At 41.8% G+C, this 16,043-nt stretch overlaps 1 protein-coding gene across 2 annotated transcripts in view; it reads left to right on the forward strand.

Moving 5' to 3' along the window:
- Positions 1-1,429: 1,429 nt before the first annotated feature.
- kcnc2 (potassium voltage-gated channel, Shaw-related subfamily, member 2) overlaps positions 1,430-16,043 on the forward strand; it is a 56,624-nt gene continuing 42,010 nt past the window's right edge. For both annotated transcript variants that reach the window (XM_088003133.1, XM_015006142.2), the window contains exon 1: positions 1,430-3,426. In XM_088003133.1, the coding sequence (XP_087859259.1) occupies positions 2,869-3,426 (558 nt within the window). In that variant the 5' untranslated portion in view covers positions 1,430-2,868. The remainder of the gene's footprint in view (positions 3,427-16,043) is intronic.

The raw sequence follows: 16,043 nt of genomic DNA on the forward strand, positions 1-16,043 counted from the left end.
CGGCAGGTATATATTTACCCAGAATGCACTGCGCTATAGTCCAGGCTGGTGTGAATGCACCTAAAGTCTAGGTAAAATCAGTAAATTTGCTACTGCTGGGATTTTTATTATTATTTCCTTGTTAAAGTGACCAGAAGACCTTTCTTCTGTAATTTTCACTAATGAAAGATCAATGATAGACTATTTTTTGCTCCCAGTTAAAATCATTGCCGAAAAATGTCACTATTACTGGAACAGCCTTTTAAATCCACCAGATGAATCTCTAAAATAATTGGACAGATTCTGTGTTTGTTTGCTTCGTCCAGTTTCAATGCAGTTGATGGGGTCTAAAAAGTTGGAGTCAGACCCCCTCTGTCACACTGCTGAGCAGAGACAATGGTGTGGTTACACCTTTCAAATTTAGAAGAAAGACATTGAAATGCAGAAAGATTGCCTCTATGCAATCTTGGGGTAATTAGGTCACTCAGAGGTTGCAGTTCTACAAACAGGTCTTGCATCAGGGGATAATGACGCATGTAATCATGGGAAAAATTACCCGCGGGGTGTCTTCTCGTTGATTGAGCTGTGCTCAGATTCCCTGAAGATGTTCCTCTTCCCTCCTCTCACACTGTGGTGGCTGTCAGACGACGGGCCTTCTGGCTGACGGCTGCTTCGTGGCTCCTTACGGCAAAATCTGTCAGCTGATGACTGGGAGTGCTTGGCTGTCTCGCTGATAGGAACCACCTGCTACTATCTATAGCAACTGAGGATTGATGAGTCACATGGAGTTTGATGAAAAGGATCAAAATGGTGAAAGAAACGCTCAATCAAACCAATCCAACCCAATGTGAGAAGTAATTGTACCCTTTGGTAAATCCTGGTTGAACTGATTAGGCTCAGGAGCTAAACTTAATCTGATCAAATCTGCGTCCCGGCTTGCTTTTAGAACAGAATGTATTATCAAGAAATTGCATAGACAAGACTTGTCAGACAACATGAAGTAGGTTGTTAGGTCTCAAAAAGCAACTCATAGTGCCATTTTTTGAGGATTAAATGTTTTTAAAAAAAGGCACTAGGACTTCAGCAAATAGCATTTAGAGACATTATACACCAATAGACACAAGATGGAACTTTCCCAGGAGCACATTTAAGACTCATCCAAGGGGTCACCGAAGAACCCAGACCATCTAAAGCACTGCAGACCTCCTTTATATCACGTAAGGTCAGGGTTCATGATTTAACTATGAAAGAACAACTGGGGGAAAATGACTTGGTACAGTTTTGAGGCCAGAACTACAGTAAGGCAAAAAGAAAACAAAGGCAAAGGTCTTACACGTTCACCCCTCGACCTCCCCCCCCAAAAAAATTATTTAACTTTAGTCAAATCATTCTCACGATGATCCTATGATTTAAATGTACCATCAGTAGGATGCACTTTTGATGTTTATTCTGTTTTTTACACACACACACACATATATACAATTTATAGTTACAAAAAATATTCCTCAATTACTGCACTTTTCAAATTAAAAAAAAAAGTTGCTTATTCAAATAAACTTGCAATCAAATTAATTTGCGAGATGAATTGTACTGTGCCCAACACCCACTTCCCAGCCGGTTATTCTGTTCTGTCTTCTTCGTGGTTTGCGCCAGTGGCAACATCCGGTTATTGATCATGTGACTCGTGTGACGAGGAAAAAGGCGCTTCCGTTGCAGTTTTGCGAAATAATGAAACAAACCGATTTTGATACGGCTGAAAACCCCACCTCATCCCACCAAAACTTTCCACATGGAAACTGCAATGGACTGAAAGAACGACAGTAAATGAGGACTGAGAGAGAGAGAGAGAGAGAGAGAGAGAGAGAGAGAGAGAGAGAGAGACGTCCAAGAAAAGACGAGTAGGAAAGGAGAATGAAAGAAGAGAAGGAAAGAAGGGCACAAAGAAAAAGGATATAAGAAGGTCAGTCGAATGGAAGGAAAGGACACAATGAAGAAAGGCAGGAAGGCAAAGAAAAATAATAGAAATGATGCAACTACTTTTTTATTCACATAAGGACCAAAATCTCTCATTTTTCTACCCTTACACCTGTAAGATACTCGAATATCAGTGTTCAATACTCCTCCAGACTTCTCTGAAACCTGATAAAACTTCATAAATTCTAGCTTGCCACACGAATATTCCAAACCTCCCCCCATCTAGGACCCTTTCCCCAACTTTGTGGCAGCGCGCTTGGAAACCCTTCCTTTGGTGGCGGTGCGTTGTGGTGGCCGGTGGGCGTTGGTCTCGTCTGCAATTACATTCATCTTTGAACGCAAAGTGCAGCTGAAGACCTGTTGATAATGTTTTATTCTCCATCGTTTTTGTTTTTGTTTTTTACGCATTGGGTTTGAGAAACGTGAATTTCTGACTGACACATCTTCCTCCTCCGCAGATGCTTCTGCTGACCCCCGGCTCCGAAGATGCGGGCGCGGATCGGTTTTCACTGGCATCAACAACAACAACAACAACAACAACAACAACAACAACGAGAACGACGTGACAGAAGACGGAGCGGATTAGTTTTTCCAAGACAGCCTCTAACGATGATGCCGTCATCGATTCCCAGAGAGCTGTTGCTGTTGCGCGTTCCGCTGTTTTAGGCGGCGTGCCGGACGCTGACGAGGCAGGCGGCTGTGCGTCTTGGAGAGGGGCAGGGGACGCCGGAGACGCGCAGCAGCATCAGCAGCAGCAGCAGCGGCGGCGGCTCCTCACAGTCTGCTCGGGTTCGGATCGTCCGGCAGCCTCCGGGCGTCGCTGGGCCGTCAGAGCGGACCGCGCGATGCGCACCGACCACCTCCATCTCGGCGTCTCTCCCTGAGAGCCCATCGAGTCATGTCTGAAACTGAGCGATGGGCAAGTTCGACGACAACGAGAGGATAATCCTCAACGTCGGGGGCACGAGGCACGAAACCTACAAGAGCACCCTGAAGACCCTGCCGGGGACGCGCCTGGCCCTGCTCGCCTCCGACTCGGACATCGACTCCGTGCTGGACCAGCTGCAACAAGTCCCCGGCTTCATCGAGTACAACGCGCGGACCAACGAGTACTTCTTCGACCGCCACCCGGGCGTCTTCGCCTACGTGCTCAACTACTACCGCACCGGGAAGCTGCACTGCCCGGCGGACGTGTGCGGACCGCTGTTCGAGGAAGAGCTCTCCTTCTGGGGCATCGATGAGACGGACGTGGAGCCGTGCTGCTGGATGACCTACCGGCAGCACCGCGACGCAGAGGAGGCGCTGGACGTGTTCGAGCTCAACGTGGACACCACCTGCGAGGAGGACGACGAGGTCGGCAAGAGGCTGGGGATCGAGGACGTGGCGGCGGACGGGAACGTCAGTCTGTGGAGGAAGTGGCAGCCGGTGATCTGGAACCTGTTCGAGGACCCGTACTCCTCCAGGGCGGCGCGGGTAAGGGCGCACCGCCGCGCGCATATGGCGGCTCACTGTCCCTCTCTTTTTTTTCTTCCTTTTTTATTGTTTTCATTCAGAGACGCACAGCTTTGTAGTTTGAAACAAATCAGCTAAAAGAGGAACCAAGGAGGTTCCTCAGTGCCAAACGCGTGCCACAGCCCACACTTGTTGATGTTGATCATGTCAGAACTTTGCTGCATCTTTGCATATCTTTTCACATATTATGTTTGTTCAGACCCCACTCTTAGAAAGTTCGCATCGTAATGTATTGTTTTCGTTCTATCACTTTAAGAAGGATTAAACCCAGAGGCGGTCCAATATTAGCTGAGGCCCGAGGCAGGGGAGCCCGCTTTCAGTTACGCTTATTGTCCACCTGCATCAAGCATCTCGATAACTTTTAATACCAAAAAGTTATTTTTTATTTTTCAATATGTCACTTTAAAATGTGAAATCTAATACTTTGAAAAAGTATTTTTGACACACAATTATTCTTATGATTTAATATGAGGCAGGCATAACATGAGTGAATCCAAAAAGCATTGTTGTAGTTATTTCATTTAATCAGGAAAACATTCAATCCAAACTGAGATGACTCTGTTAAAGTCTATAAATAACTGTAAGTAACCATATTAATTTCCGTATCAGGCCTGTACAGTAAAGAAATCATCTAATTTGGCAATGTCTGACAACACGAAGTGGGATAAATATATAAAAAAGTTTTGTCTTTATGGGTTACAAAGCATATATATATATATATATATATATATATATATATATATAATTTTCAAATGTATGTGAAAAACTAAATTTGTGTTTTTATGTTTTTATTAGAAGTGACATGATGATCAAAATTAGCTTAAAAACAGTTGGACTACATCACCTGTCAAGTTTCTCTCTTGAGCTGAAATACTGAAATGAACTTTTAAATGATTTATTAAGATGCATCCATAAACCACAGCTTATTTTAAACTTAGTGAGCTGCTTTTGCATTCTTTAGACATTATTCACATATTATCACCTTTCTAAAATAATAGCCCAAGACATTTTTTGCCACAGAAAATTTATTGGGCGAAAAACAATCACTTTAGGTAAAAAGTGACTGGGGCCATTATTTTAGGATGGTGTTGATATTATATGGGAGCCATTTTTCCTCTATATTTCCATCAGTTAGTCAGCCTTTTGTGCATCATGTCAGTGTTTGTGAAGCTCTTGATTCTAACAAACAGTTGGTTACAAACAGAGCAGCAGATAGAGATGTTTTCATACACTGTGATTACATCATTCCTCCTCTTCACTGTCTACAGGTGGTGCCACAAAAAAAGACTATGAGGTTGATGTTTGAACAAAGGAAGCAGTATTGTTGGTTTACATAAGAACAAGAGTTAACCAAACACAATATCTGACTCTACATTTGTACACTTTTGGAGGAACGGTGTTTCTCGTCTTCTTCCTAATCATTACAGTCGAGAAGCTGAAATACAGCACGCAAAAGTCAATAGCTCTGTTGTCTTACAGTTTGATCGATCAGAGGAATCTGTGGTCTCAAGTTCCGAGGTCATACGGACGGGCTGAGAATTGCACGAAGGATCAATATTGTCTCCACCTGCCCTGGTCCATAATCTAACCCTAACACAGATATATTTAATTAATAAAAGTACAAAAATCTAAGTTGAGCTTCTATAACTGCTAAATCGGAGTGATGCATTAAGCTAACAGGATGAGAAGAAACAGAAAAAGGAGCCGAGATGTTAGCAATATTTGAAGGAAAACCAAAAATTCCACTTTTTTTTTTTTTTTTTTTTTTTAAACAACTCCATTTTAATTTAAAGAATCCAATCACATGTTCGGCTATGTACTTCTAATTACATTTTTCTACTAAATACCCAAAATGTTATCTGCTAGCTATTGTCTTTTTTTTTTTAAGCTAGCACAGTCAACAAGGCAACAGCTCAAGAACAACTTTCTCTTTAACATTAAAATAAGAGTCACAGACATGCAGTAGACAAAGTGTCGCATTTAAAACCTTCAAATCCAGAGATCATAAGACCAACTTACATTTGTTTTATCAACTGAAGTTATAGTTTGATAGCAACTGGTTAAAATTGTGCAAGAGTAATAATTTCACTGTTACTTAACGGAAATGCCACAACATTATTTTTTCAACATTTGTGGAGTATTGACAGAGTTTTATGCACATTTGTAATGGAAACGCAACTATTGGCAGCACAAATCTACCAGATGAAACTCCAAAGTTTTAAAACTGCGGTATATCTTGAAACCATTAGCTTTTTCCCCCTGGACATTTATTGTACTGATTAACAATGATCAGGGACTTAACACTGATAAATATCATGTTTGTTTTTCAGCAAAGAGTTGATGGAGCTTAATGCTTGTTTAAAACACACATACAGCTGTCGGTGCAGGACATAATCATATTCTCAAATATGTATACACACAAAACCCTTCATGTTTGACTGAGGCAAACAGGACTTAATGAACGCCCGTGTTTGTGTTAAAGATCCCCCTCAGGGGCCCTGAACCAGCTCACTGACAAGGTGTTGTGATGGAGTTAAGTACAGCTGTGACTTCCCGAAAACACAGTGCTGGCAATCAAGGAATGTTCGCTTCCTGCACCGAACCAAATAAGGAAGAACCGTCAACCCAGGGTTTTGGTCTAATTATCCAGCAGACGTTTTCGTTTCTACCATTTGAAACCATTTTAAGGCTCTGGAAAGGCCAAAGAGAAATCTTGAAGCAATTGTTTGGACTTTTCACTGTTTAGAGGAAAGCAAAATTCTCCTTTAGTTTTTTTTTTTTTTTTAACAAATGATGTGTTCAACGAATCACATATTAAATAATCTGAAATCAGTGTAGAAAAACCCAGTCCATGTTTGAGATGTCAAATTCTTTTCCATTTTAAACTAAAGATGACTAAGTGCCTTTCGTTTAGGCCCAGAATGAAGCTACAAACCAGATGCTAACTTCTGGCCACTTACTGCCTTTCATCTGAGATCAGATGTTGTCAACTCCTGAAGTCTGATTCAGATATGCAGTTTTCAGTACAAACTGATTTCTTCAATGTCTACTTTGAAGGGAAGGTGACTTCTCCCCAGGGAACCAATGTAGCTTCGTATTCTTCTGGAGGGATGAATGGGGGGAAAACAGAAGAATCTTCTGACTCGCTGTATTTTCCCAACAGCAACCTGTTGCTGTTACTGTTTTTCTTCTGGTCGTGATCTGACTCTTATTATTTTTGCAATGCTGAGCGTCTAGCGTCCTCCTTTGACTGGAGGTTTCATTGTTGCTGTTGCGAAGCAAAGTTCACGGGGTCATAAAATTCAGGGCAGCACCTTAGCAGACTCTTGTTTGCAGGTACAGATAACAACAGGCCTTTCAGTGGAACCACTGCCTCTTTAATTTCTAATTGTTAATGTTGGGTCGTGTGAGTCATAGGGACAGTTGTAGCTTAGCTGTGTTTCTTTTTGTTTTCTGTTTCTGCCTGTGTGTACGTGTGTGCTGCTATGTGTTAATCTGTTTGTTTGTCCCTCTCGTGTTTCTGTAGTTGGCCCTTTCTGGATCTGGATGGTAACAAAAAAAAGCAAGAAATGACACCTTTCTCATTCTCATATCTGCCCTCTGAAGCAGAGCTTTAACTGATGCCTGACTTTAAATCCTCCCCTTAAACAAAGACAAACATCCTTCACCCTCACCCACCTACACACACACACACACACACACACACACACCCCTAACCCTCATCCCATGATCCCATCAGAGACTGCAGCTTGCTTCCTGCCACTTAAGAGGTTAAAAACTCAAACCGTCTGGGTGCTGCCTGCCGCATGCCTGAAGATACTAAAGCCAGGCTGCACGCTCAGCCTGCCTGTTGTCATGGCAACATCATTACTCATCACCACAGCCTGTTTTCATTGATATCCGGCCTGTCCGCGAAGTTGATTTCAGGGACCTGCTCGAGCGTGAGCCCTTATTGCTCAGTGACGCCTTCTGTGCCGGGTTGTTAGTTTTGGATCAGTGATGCAACAAAAACAAAGGCGCTGTAGTGTCGCTCGGATGACTAATCCTCCTCTTGTGCGTGCCTTTTTAACTGCTTTCCTCTCGCTGATAGGGGCGATGCAGAGCGACCTCACAATTTGATCCTTGCCGGTCAGATCCACAGGTGTGTGTCAGCCGACAGGTGCGCCCGGCTGACTGCTTCCTCGGATTGTCCGAGGCTACCGGCTACCGAGGGTGGTGGTGGTGGGAGGGAAATGCAGATGATCTCCTGCAAACAGTCGACGAGGCCTGGCTGAGTAAATAGAATCTGACGGATAAACGGCAGCAGAGCCGACTCTGAGGAGGAGAACGGCGTGGGCGTCGACGGCACACCGCCGGGCATGTTTGCGATCACTGCCAGTCATGTCTGTCCGACCCGCCAATCACAGGCCTGAACGGGTTTACTCTTCCTGTAGATGTTGTTGTTGCAGTGGCTATCAGGAGCGCTCAGCACGTCAGGTCGGTGGGGCTTCAACCAAATTTCAAAATTTAAATGTGATGTGAGATGCTTTGGGAGTTTGGTGATGGCTTCGGCACTAGCCGCTCGTCACAGCAGTGTTCGCTAAGCTTTTTTTCTCAACAAGCCTCTTTGTGTCCTTCATAATACTTGTTTCTGGCGGGAGGAGACGATCGATAAGCAGCACTGTGGTTTGGTAAGAACGTTTCAGATGCAACACCTGCTTTAAGAGAAGGATAAGATGGAGCTCCTTCCCAGACTCTACACCAGTGGTGTCAAATTGCAGTCCTTGAGGGTCAGAGTCCTGCAACTTTTAGATGTGTCCCTTGTCCTACACATTAAAATTAAATGGTCAAACTTTCTCTAATGAGTTAATATTGAAGCAAAGTGTGCTGAAGCAGAGAGAAATCCAAACACTCTAGGATACTGGCCCTTGAGGATCGCAATTTGAGGCCACTGCTTTACAGGTATTGGTTAGATTGTTGTATTGCAAAGTTCAAGACATGAATTTTAACAAGATTCGTCGGAAGGAACGACTTTCAGACAAACAAATCCAACCTAGAGATGTTTGGCTTCAATATGCAGCGCCATGTTTGTTTTTTGCTTAAAATGTCTGGCTAACTTTCAAAGTTGACATTAAGTTTCAACTTTTCACGATTTGGCCAGTCGGGTAATCTTCACCTAAAGCATTGTGGCATCAGCTGCATTGATCACAGGTGGAGTCGGGCACAGTTTTCTTTCGGTAAGTGGGGATCTCATTTGTGTGACTAAAAAAATAATAACTCAAGAGTTGTGGACACAAAATCCTATCTCAATCTGGAGAGGATAATCTGTTTTCTAAATTGAAATGGAGTCAAGGTGTCAATGTGTTTTGCCAAAAGGCATCGCTAGAAAACACTCAACACGTTTTTGCCTTTTTTTCCCCCAAATCTCACAAAGACTTGATTATACTGAAAGAGTTAATGATCAGCAAACATCAATGTTGCTTCACACTAAGGACGACTACAAAAGTCCCGTGTGCTGGAAAACTGTTGTTGAAGACTGCAGGGAAGGTTTGTGCTACCCTGTATGTTACCACATGCCTCAGTTAGCATGTTAACGCTACGTGTTATGACAGGACAAGCAAAATAAGACTGAACAAGTTCAGCTTGTATGAAAGGGTGGAAGGAGAAACTATCTTCTCTCTGAAGACAATATGGCAGCTCGAGTTATTTAAAATAGTTTCCTCTAAATCAACAGCGACGCTTCTGGAAAAATATCCTTATCGACAAGTGAGACCAAAGTGATTTTTGCTACTGCATCTTAGGACAGTTGCCACACATTCCAGTGGAGAGGAGAAATAACGATTTGGGTTTGTTTTGCCAATGCAGTGCCGTAAAAGTTGTTGTAAATGGGTCCATCCATAATGTCCGATTGGAGTACGATTTGTACTGAAAACGCTGAATTCTCCTTCAACGGCAACTGTACTTTCCCGTTTGATTGCTTGTATTGATCAACTGGCCTATCCCAAGTCCTCCACCTGACAAACACAGGATAGACGGAGTGTGTTGATGCGCATATAAAAGAACAGATAGCGAGAGGCCTGTTGGATAGTTAATGAGGGAGACTCTTTCAGCATGCATGATTGGACCCAAACCTGCCTCGCACTTCCGCCGCCTGCTATAAACAGCATCCCATCAGGCCTTGCTCGCTCCGACTGTTTGTCTGTGCCCTCCTTTCACGCACAGCCGCATGCTTCCAACCAGAATGACGAACGCTCTCGCCCTCTTCCTCCCCTCGCCAAAGAACTTTTAAATTATTAGGCACCAGATTAAAGTGCCAGATGCAGCATAAGCAACGACGCTGGGGCCCTGTGACGGATTCCTTCCCTTTGTCAGGTCTTCGCAACAGTCCTACAATATTCATAGGGCAATTAGGAATCCATTTGAAAAAAAAAAAAGAAAACAGATAATGCTGTCTTAACAGCTGTTATCACATTCGATTCAGTACGAGTCATTTTAAGCGAACGATGTTTGTATATATTCTTTTGTTCCTCGACAAATGAGCAAGTGACGGATCGTGAGTAACGGCCGCACCGGAAAGTATGTCTATTATTGCTGCCACAAAGGAGAACCGTGGTTTTGTGCTTCTCCTCTTTTTTTTTTTTTTTTAAAGAAACACACCAGCTTCGGGCAGCATGATATGCATTTGACTATGAATGAAGCATTTTGCAGCATGAAGTGGTAAGTGCATGTTTGACCTTGGGTGCGACGCTGAGCAGCGCTCCTCTTTGTTCTTTTAAAAGATCCTGCAGAGGGTTAATTTGCCACAGCGTCTCATACGAGGGCTGGATATTTTGAGGCCGCTGCCGCCCACCTGGAACTCTCTTCCTGTTGCTTTCAAGAGGTGCGCGGTTGAGATGAAAAGCAGAAATGCATTAAAAAGAAGCCCAAATATCATATTTAAAGAGTGAATATGTGTCCAAAAGTTACAAAAACAAAGAAGACTTTGCACCTTAAAACATTTCTTGCTGCTTAAGAAATTTTAATATCAAACAAATGTGATTTGAGTCAATAGAATATAGATTTGAAATGATAATTTCATTTATTGGGGGGCGAGGTTATCAATCCTACCTCACCATATGCAGAAATAATGAAAATATATTTGCTCCACATCCTGCTTCTCAGCATTGGCCAACCAATCAAAGTTAATACCAAAGCACATGGATGACTCATCCAGGAGGTTACAATGGAGGAACCCATAACACCAACTACAGCGCTACTGGCCTCAGGTCAGTGTTTAAGATTCAGTAATAAGAACAAATGTCACCAGTGGGAGGGTTGCGAGGTCAAAACCACAAAGCTCAACGACACAAAGACCAGTTTCACATTTGCCAAACAACATGTTGGGGAAAATATTCAGAAAAAAAACTTAAAACCAACAGTCACCACATGGTGGTTTGACGGTCCGATCAGATTCTGGATGACTTCTTGTAATTCATAGAAAAACTGACTTCAAGTGTCAGTCAGGAAAGTCTTAAAGGAACGGCTAAAAAAAAAAAAAAATCTCATGAACAAAATTAATGCAGGGTTTGGTCTAGTCAAAGTGAACTTGAGCCCAGTCGAGACGCTTTGACACAACCTTATATGTTACTCATCCTCGAAACAGCCTGGATAAATGAATACAATTTAGAAAGGTCATGTGTGGGCCGTAATTTCTCCCTAGTGATCATGTTGACATCCTCTTTCTGTGATATTGAAATTTTCTTGATCTGAAACATTGAAGTGTTTAATAATAAGTCAAAACATGCTGAATACCTTTTCACAGCAGTCCTCCTGCAAAATAGACATGATTATACCGTTAGCTTGTCAGTCTCTTTACTAAAGACACACATGGGTTCATAGAAAAGTGTAAAATGTAATGTATTATGTACAATTCAGAAAATAATAAAATGAGACAAAGTTTGTTTTATCACCTGAAGAATTGCCTGAAGGGGGGAAAATAATCTACTGTAGCAAGACACAATTTAAGTATGGGTTGTAAAAGGTAAATATCACGACTTTGTTACACCAGTGGTCAGCATATTGTAGGTGTGGTCTCTCTGTTTGCTTGTGACCTGCAGCTAAATGTTTAGACATGGTGCTAAATAATTAATGACGATCCATTTGGTCTTGAGGATTCAACGCTTCTCAAGGACACGGCATTGATTGAAATTGATTTTTTTTTCTTTTGTTGACTCTGTTCCCACATCTCAAAACTAATTAAAACAGAAGGGAAACCAAAAAAAAAAAAAAAAAAAGGACTAGGTTGAGTTTTTAAGTCCCTGCTTGGTTAGCCAAATTTTTTATTCACGTAAAATTAAGACAAACTATTAAAACTTTGTTGGAGTACAGCAAATTTGAAAAACAAAAACAAAACAAAAAAAACTATGTATTTCCCTGTCATTTAATTATCTGAGAGGCGGTGGATGGGGTTTTTGGAAAAGCAAGTCATCCTGGGAACTGAAGCACAACTTTATCTTTTGCATGTCTGTGTGTAAGGAGTCGGATTATTCATGTTTATTGAATTTCCAGAAAGATTGTGGATCTTTAATTTCAGCTGATTGAAATGCATTTGGTTTCTTTTTTTTGTCTTTTTCTATTTTTTCTTGTTTTCTAGAAATTTCTAAATGCTACGTAAATCTTTCTTTCTGACTTTCTGACTAGACAGAATACTAATATCGTGGGATTCTGACTAGTCAGGATGTTAATTCAGTATATCTCAAATAGAAAACTGTCTAAAGATATTTCTAACTCATTTGGAGATATCTTAAGAGGAATTTTGACGAGTCAGAATTTGCACGAGTAAAATCTATTTAAGTATTATCTACAAGCACATTTAAGATGTCTTGAATTATGGTGTCATTCAAGATATCTTTAATTTGAATTATTATGAGGTAGCTCAAATTTACTTTATGACTAGTAGCACTTTAATTGCAAATATCTGAAACATGATAGTAATTCATTGTAGCTATCTCGAATTGAAGCCTCCAGTCAACTCAAAGGTAAATCTGACATCATTTATACCAGTCAGAATGTATTTAGAGATACCTCAAATAGGTATTTTGTCTGGTCAAAATCTCGTATTGTATCGAAAGTTCAGATATCTGGATCGTAAGTGCGGTCAAACTAATTTTATGTTGCAACAGCTTGCCATAGAATGACAGAAACACTTGCCCTACTTCTAAGACTGATCACATCCACCCTGCAAAGGAAACTCATTTCAGTCACTTGTATCCAGGATTTTGTGCTTTTTGTGATTATCCACATCTCTTATTACTGTAGTTAAGGGTTGGAATGTAGATAGTTTTGAAAATCAGTGGTTTTGCTTTTGGTTTCAGCTCCTTGTCAATCTCCTGCTCCATCCTACCTCTACTCTTGACCAAAACAAAATAGCAATATTGCAAAACTCCTTAGCTTAAGGCAAAGCTAAAGCCAGGCCAGGGACATTATAGTATCTTGAGGAAAAGAGTGGAGCTCTACCCTCAAGATATCCTTTTTTTTCTCTTAACTCCGTCCATATCTATCCAGACTCTTTCGTGTGAACACCAAGTCTTATCTCTTGCTTTGAAGACCTGCGCCCTGGTACTAACACCAATTTTCAGTCAACACCCTGATGATCTGTTTCCTAGAAATCCCCATGTGGCAACAGAACTCGTCCCAGAAACACATGAAGACTGTTTAGAAAGTTCTCAAAGGAACAACAAGGCATAAAATGAGACATGGCATCTAAACAAGCTAGATAACAATTGAACAGGATTGTTCAGATCCCAACTTAGAGTCCGTAAAGCACCCGAAGTATCTCTTTATCAATATCCATTCAAGGACATTACCAGGACTTCTTGATTTTTAAAGGTCAATGCTGTTGGCATCAGAACGGGGAGGTGAGATTCTCTTGTGTTTTGCCTGGTTTGTGTAAACTGTGCGATAAAAACAAAAACCATGAGGCGTTTGTAACTTCCCAACATCTGTGGAATCATCCCTGCAGGAGTAAAAAAAAGCCCCTCACTATTCAGTCGATTTAGACGTCACCTTCAGCGAGACCCTGTAATTGTTTAAGGATGGCTTTAATATGAATGCAGAGGGAGAAACTAGCCTCAGTGCTAGACTCGTATCGGATGACTCAGAATGACGAAGAAGCAATTAATTCCTTGTTGCGTTGAATCAGCTTTGTGCCGCGAGCGAAGTAAAAGCGAGCTGACCTCATCCCCACCGTTGCAGCTCCGGATCTTTTGTCTAAGCTGCCTTCTGTGATTCACCGATACAGACCTGGCAGAACCGATCCTATTAGTAATTCTCCACTGGATCCAGCCCTCCGGGGACCCGGAGATGCCCCGCACCACCCTTTCTGAGCATTCTTCTTCAGGGGGCTCACAGGCTCAAGATTTCACGCATGGCCGCGCTCGCTCTTCAATAGAAACCCCAAAGGGGCTCGGCAGTACAAACGCGGAATCACGTCTCTGAAAGAAGAGGTTAAAGGCCTGCTGCTTGTCACAATCTCTCTCTGTTATTGTGTGCTTGTAGAAATTTCTAGTCCTGTTAAAAGCAAACACTTGGACACCTGCTCTGTTCTTTTATGTCTAATATTTGATGGAAAACTTCACTAAGAATATTTACATTGATTCTCTCCATCATATCCTTCAGTTTAGATGACTGCCTTATTCTGACTGCGGGGATAACCTTTAAACAGATGCTTTATTTAAACCATACTATCAATAAACTAACCTATTTGGTTAGCTATTTAAGGAAATATATTTAAAAGACAACAAAAGTGAATTGTGTTGCCTTACATGTACAAAAAGACATTCCTGCAGCAGGTACTGGCGTACTTATTACACTTACTAGCAACTTAAGGTGCAGCTAAAGTGCCGTTAGGAACTTTTGATCCCATTTATGCCACAAAATTCATGTGTGTCATGGTGTGTGTGCTTCTCAACCAGCTAGAGCTAACCATATGCATCTTTTTTCTCTTGATTTCTTTTCTGTGTGGCAATTTTTAATTGCCTGATTGTTATGAATATAAATTTTTCTACTGTTATTCTTGGTATTAATAATCATATTTATTATGCAGATTCATTTACTATACCTATACCTTAATGAATAATGAGCCCTTGTGGTCCACCTGCCCACCCACACCAAAATGAACAGAACAGCAAACAAGATCACAATGACATTGTTAGACAGATCAAGTCATACTTGTACACATACATTCAATAAATTAGGTTATTATTAAAAGGACCATTTATTTCAGAAAGGTTACCACAAAAGGAAACACCATATATACCAATACATTGATGGTTGCTTAAAATTCTTGTTTTTTTTAAATTTTGTTGATTTTCTCCTCAGAGTTAATAAAAACATGACATTTAATTAAAGTTGTGGTGTGATGCTTAGCAGGAGTGCGGCTGATGTCACGGTCGGACAACAAGAAATGATGGGGGTGTCTTGTCAGTCCGTTAGTTCCCAATGCACCAAAACACACCAAAAAAAAAAAAATAAAAAATAAAAAAAGCTTTGCTAAAGCACACACAGGGTCATTGTGATCCCACTGGACTGTGCAAAGGGTAAAAATTTCATGGGGTCTAAATAACCCCATCTCTTAAGACTGTGGGATGGTTATACATTGACAATTTCCAAGACGGAAAGAATTTAGGGTTAACGGTCCAGAGCAACGGAGAATGAAATAAGTGAAGAAACCTGTGGAAGGATGTCAGAATGGGTGTAAGAAAGTGTCAGATGTGGTAAAAGTATCGTCAAGAAAGGAAAGGCGTACAGGACGATGGTGACACCAGTGATGTTTGGCCTTAGAGACGGTGGCAATGACAAAGAGACAGGAGGTAGCATGAAGATGTTGAGGTTCTTTTTGGGAAGTGGATAATACCAGGAATGAACAGCTTATGTCAGATGTGCTGGAGGGACAGTGAATCCATCGGTAGAGGGATGCTCAGAATGGAACTGCCTAGAGGAAGAGCAAAGAGGAGATTCAAGGATAATGAAAGAGGACTGAAGGTAGCTGGTGTGAGAGAAGATGCATTAGATAGGGATAGATGACTCTCCAAGAAAGGAAAAGAAGAAATCCCTGCATGTTTGAAATGTGTACACACACCCATCAATCCATTCTTGCCACTCACACACTCCAGCATGTAGCCCACTCCCAGTCCAAGCCCTCCCAGCAGTTCTTTGCCGTTCCGTGGCCTAACTGTGCTGTGAAACAGAATGACTCTCCTCCATCGCTGCTCCTGCAGGCCAAAGCGGAATTCCAACCGCCTGAGAGGAGTGCTGCTTGATGTGGAGCAATGCAATCTGTCGACAGTGTGCATGTTACCACTGACGGGCCACTGGATCCCTTTCAAGCTTACTTGCAGAGGGTAATGTCTGTGAAGATTCACGCTAATGTGCAGCAGCCGTGAAACTCTGCAACCACAGACGCATTCGAAAGAGCCTGGATAGCGATCGACTTTGAGCCTGTCAAAGCTGTTTTGTCATGAGAAAAAGGAGGATACATTTTCTGATAGTTGCCGCTTTGCTGTCTTGTGGGAATCTGCCTCGTTTTTCACAAAGAGGAAAATATTCCAGTTATGTTTAAA

This window comes from Poecilia mexicana, unplaced genomic scaffold (assembly GCF_051168715.1).
Source record: "Poecilia mexicana isolate PSO_F unplaced genomic scaffold, ASM5116871v1 scaffold_23, whole genome shotgun sequence".
In the NCBI taxonomy this organism is placed as follows: domain Eukaryota; kingdom Metazoa; phylum Chordata; class Actinopteri; order Cyprinodontiformes; family Poeciliidae; genus Poecilia; species Poecilia mexicana.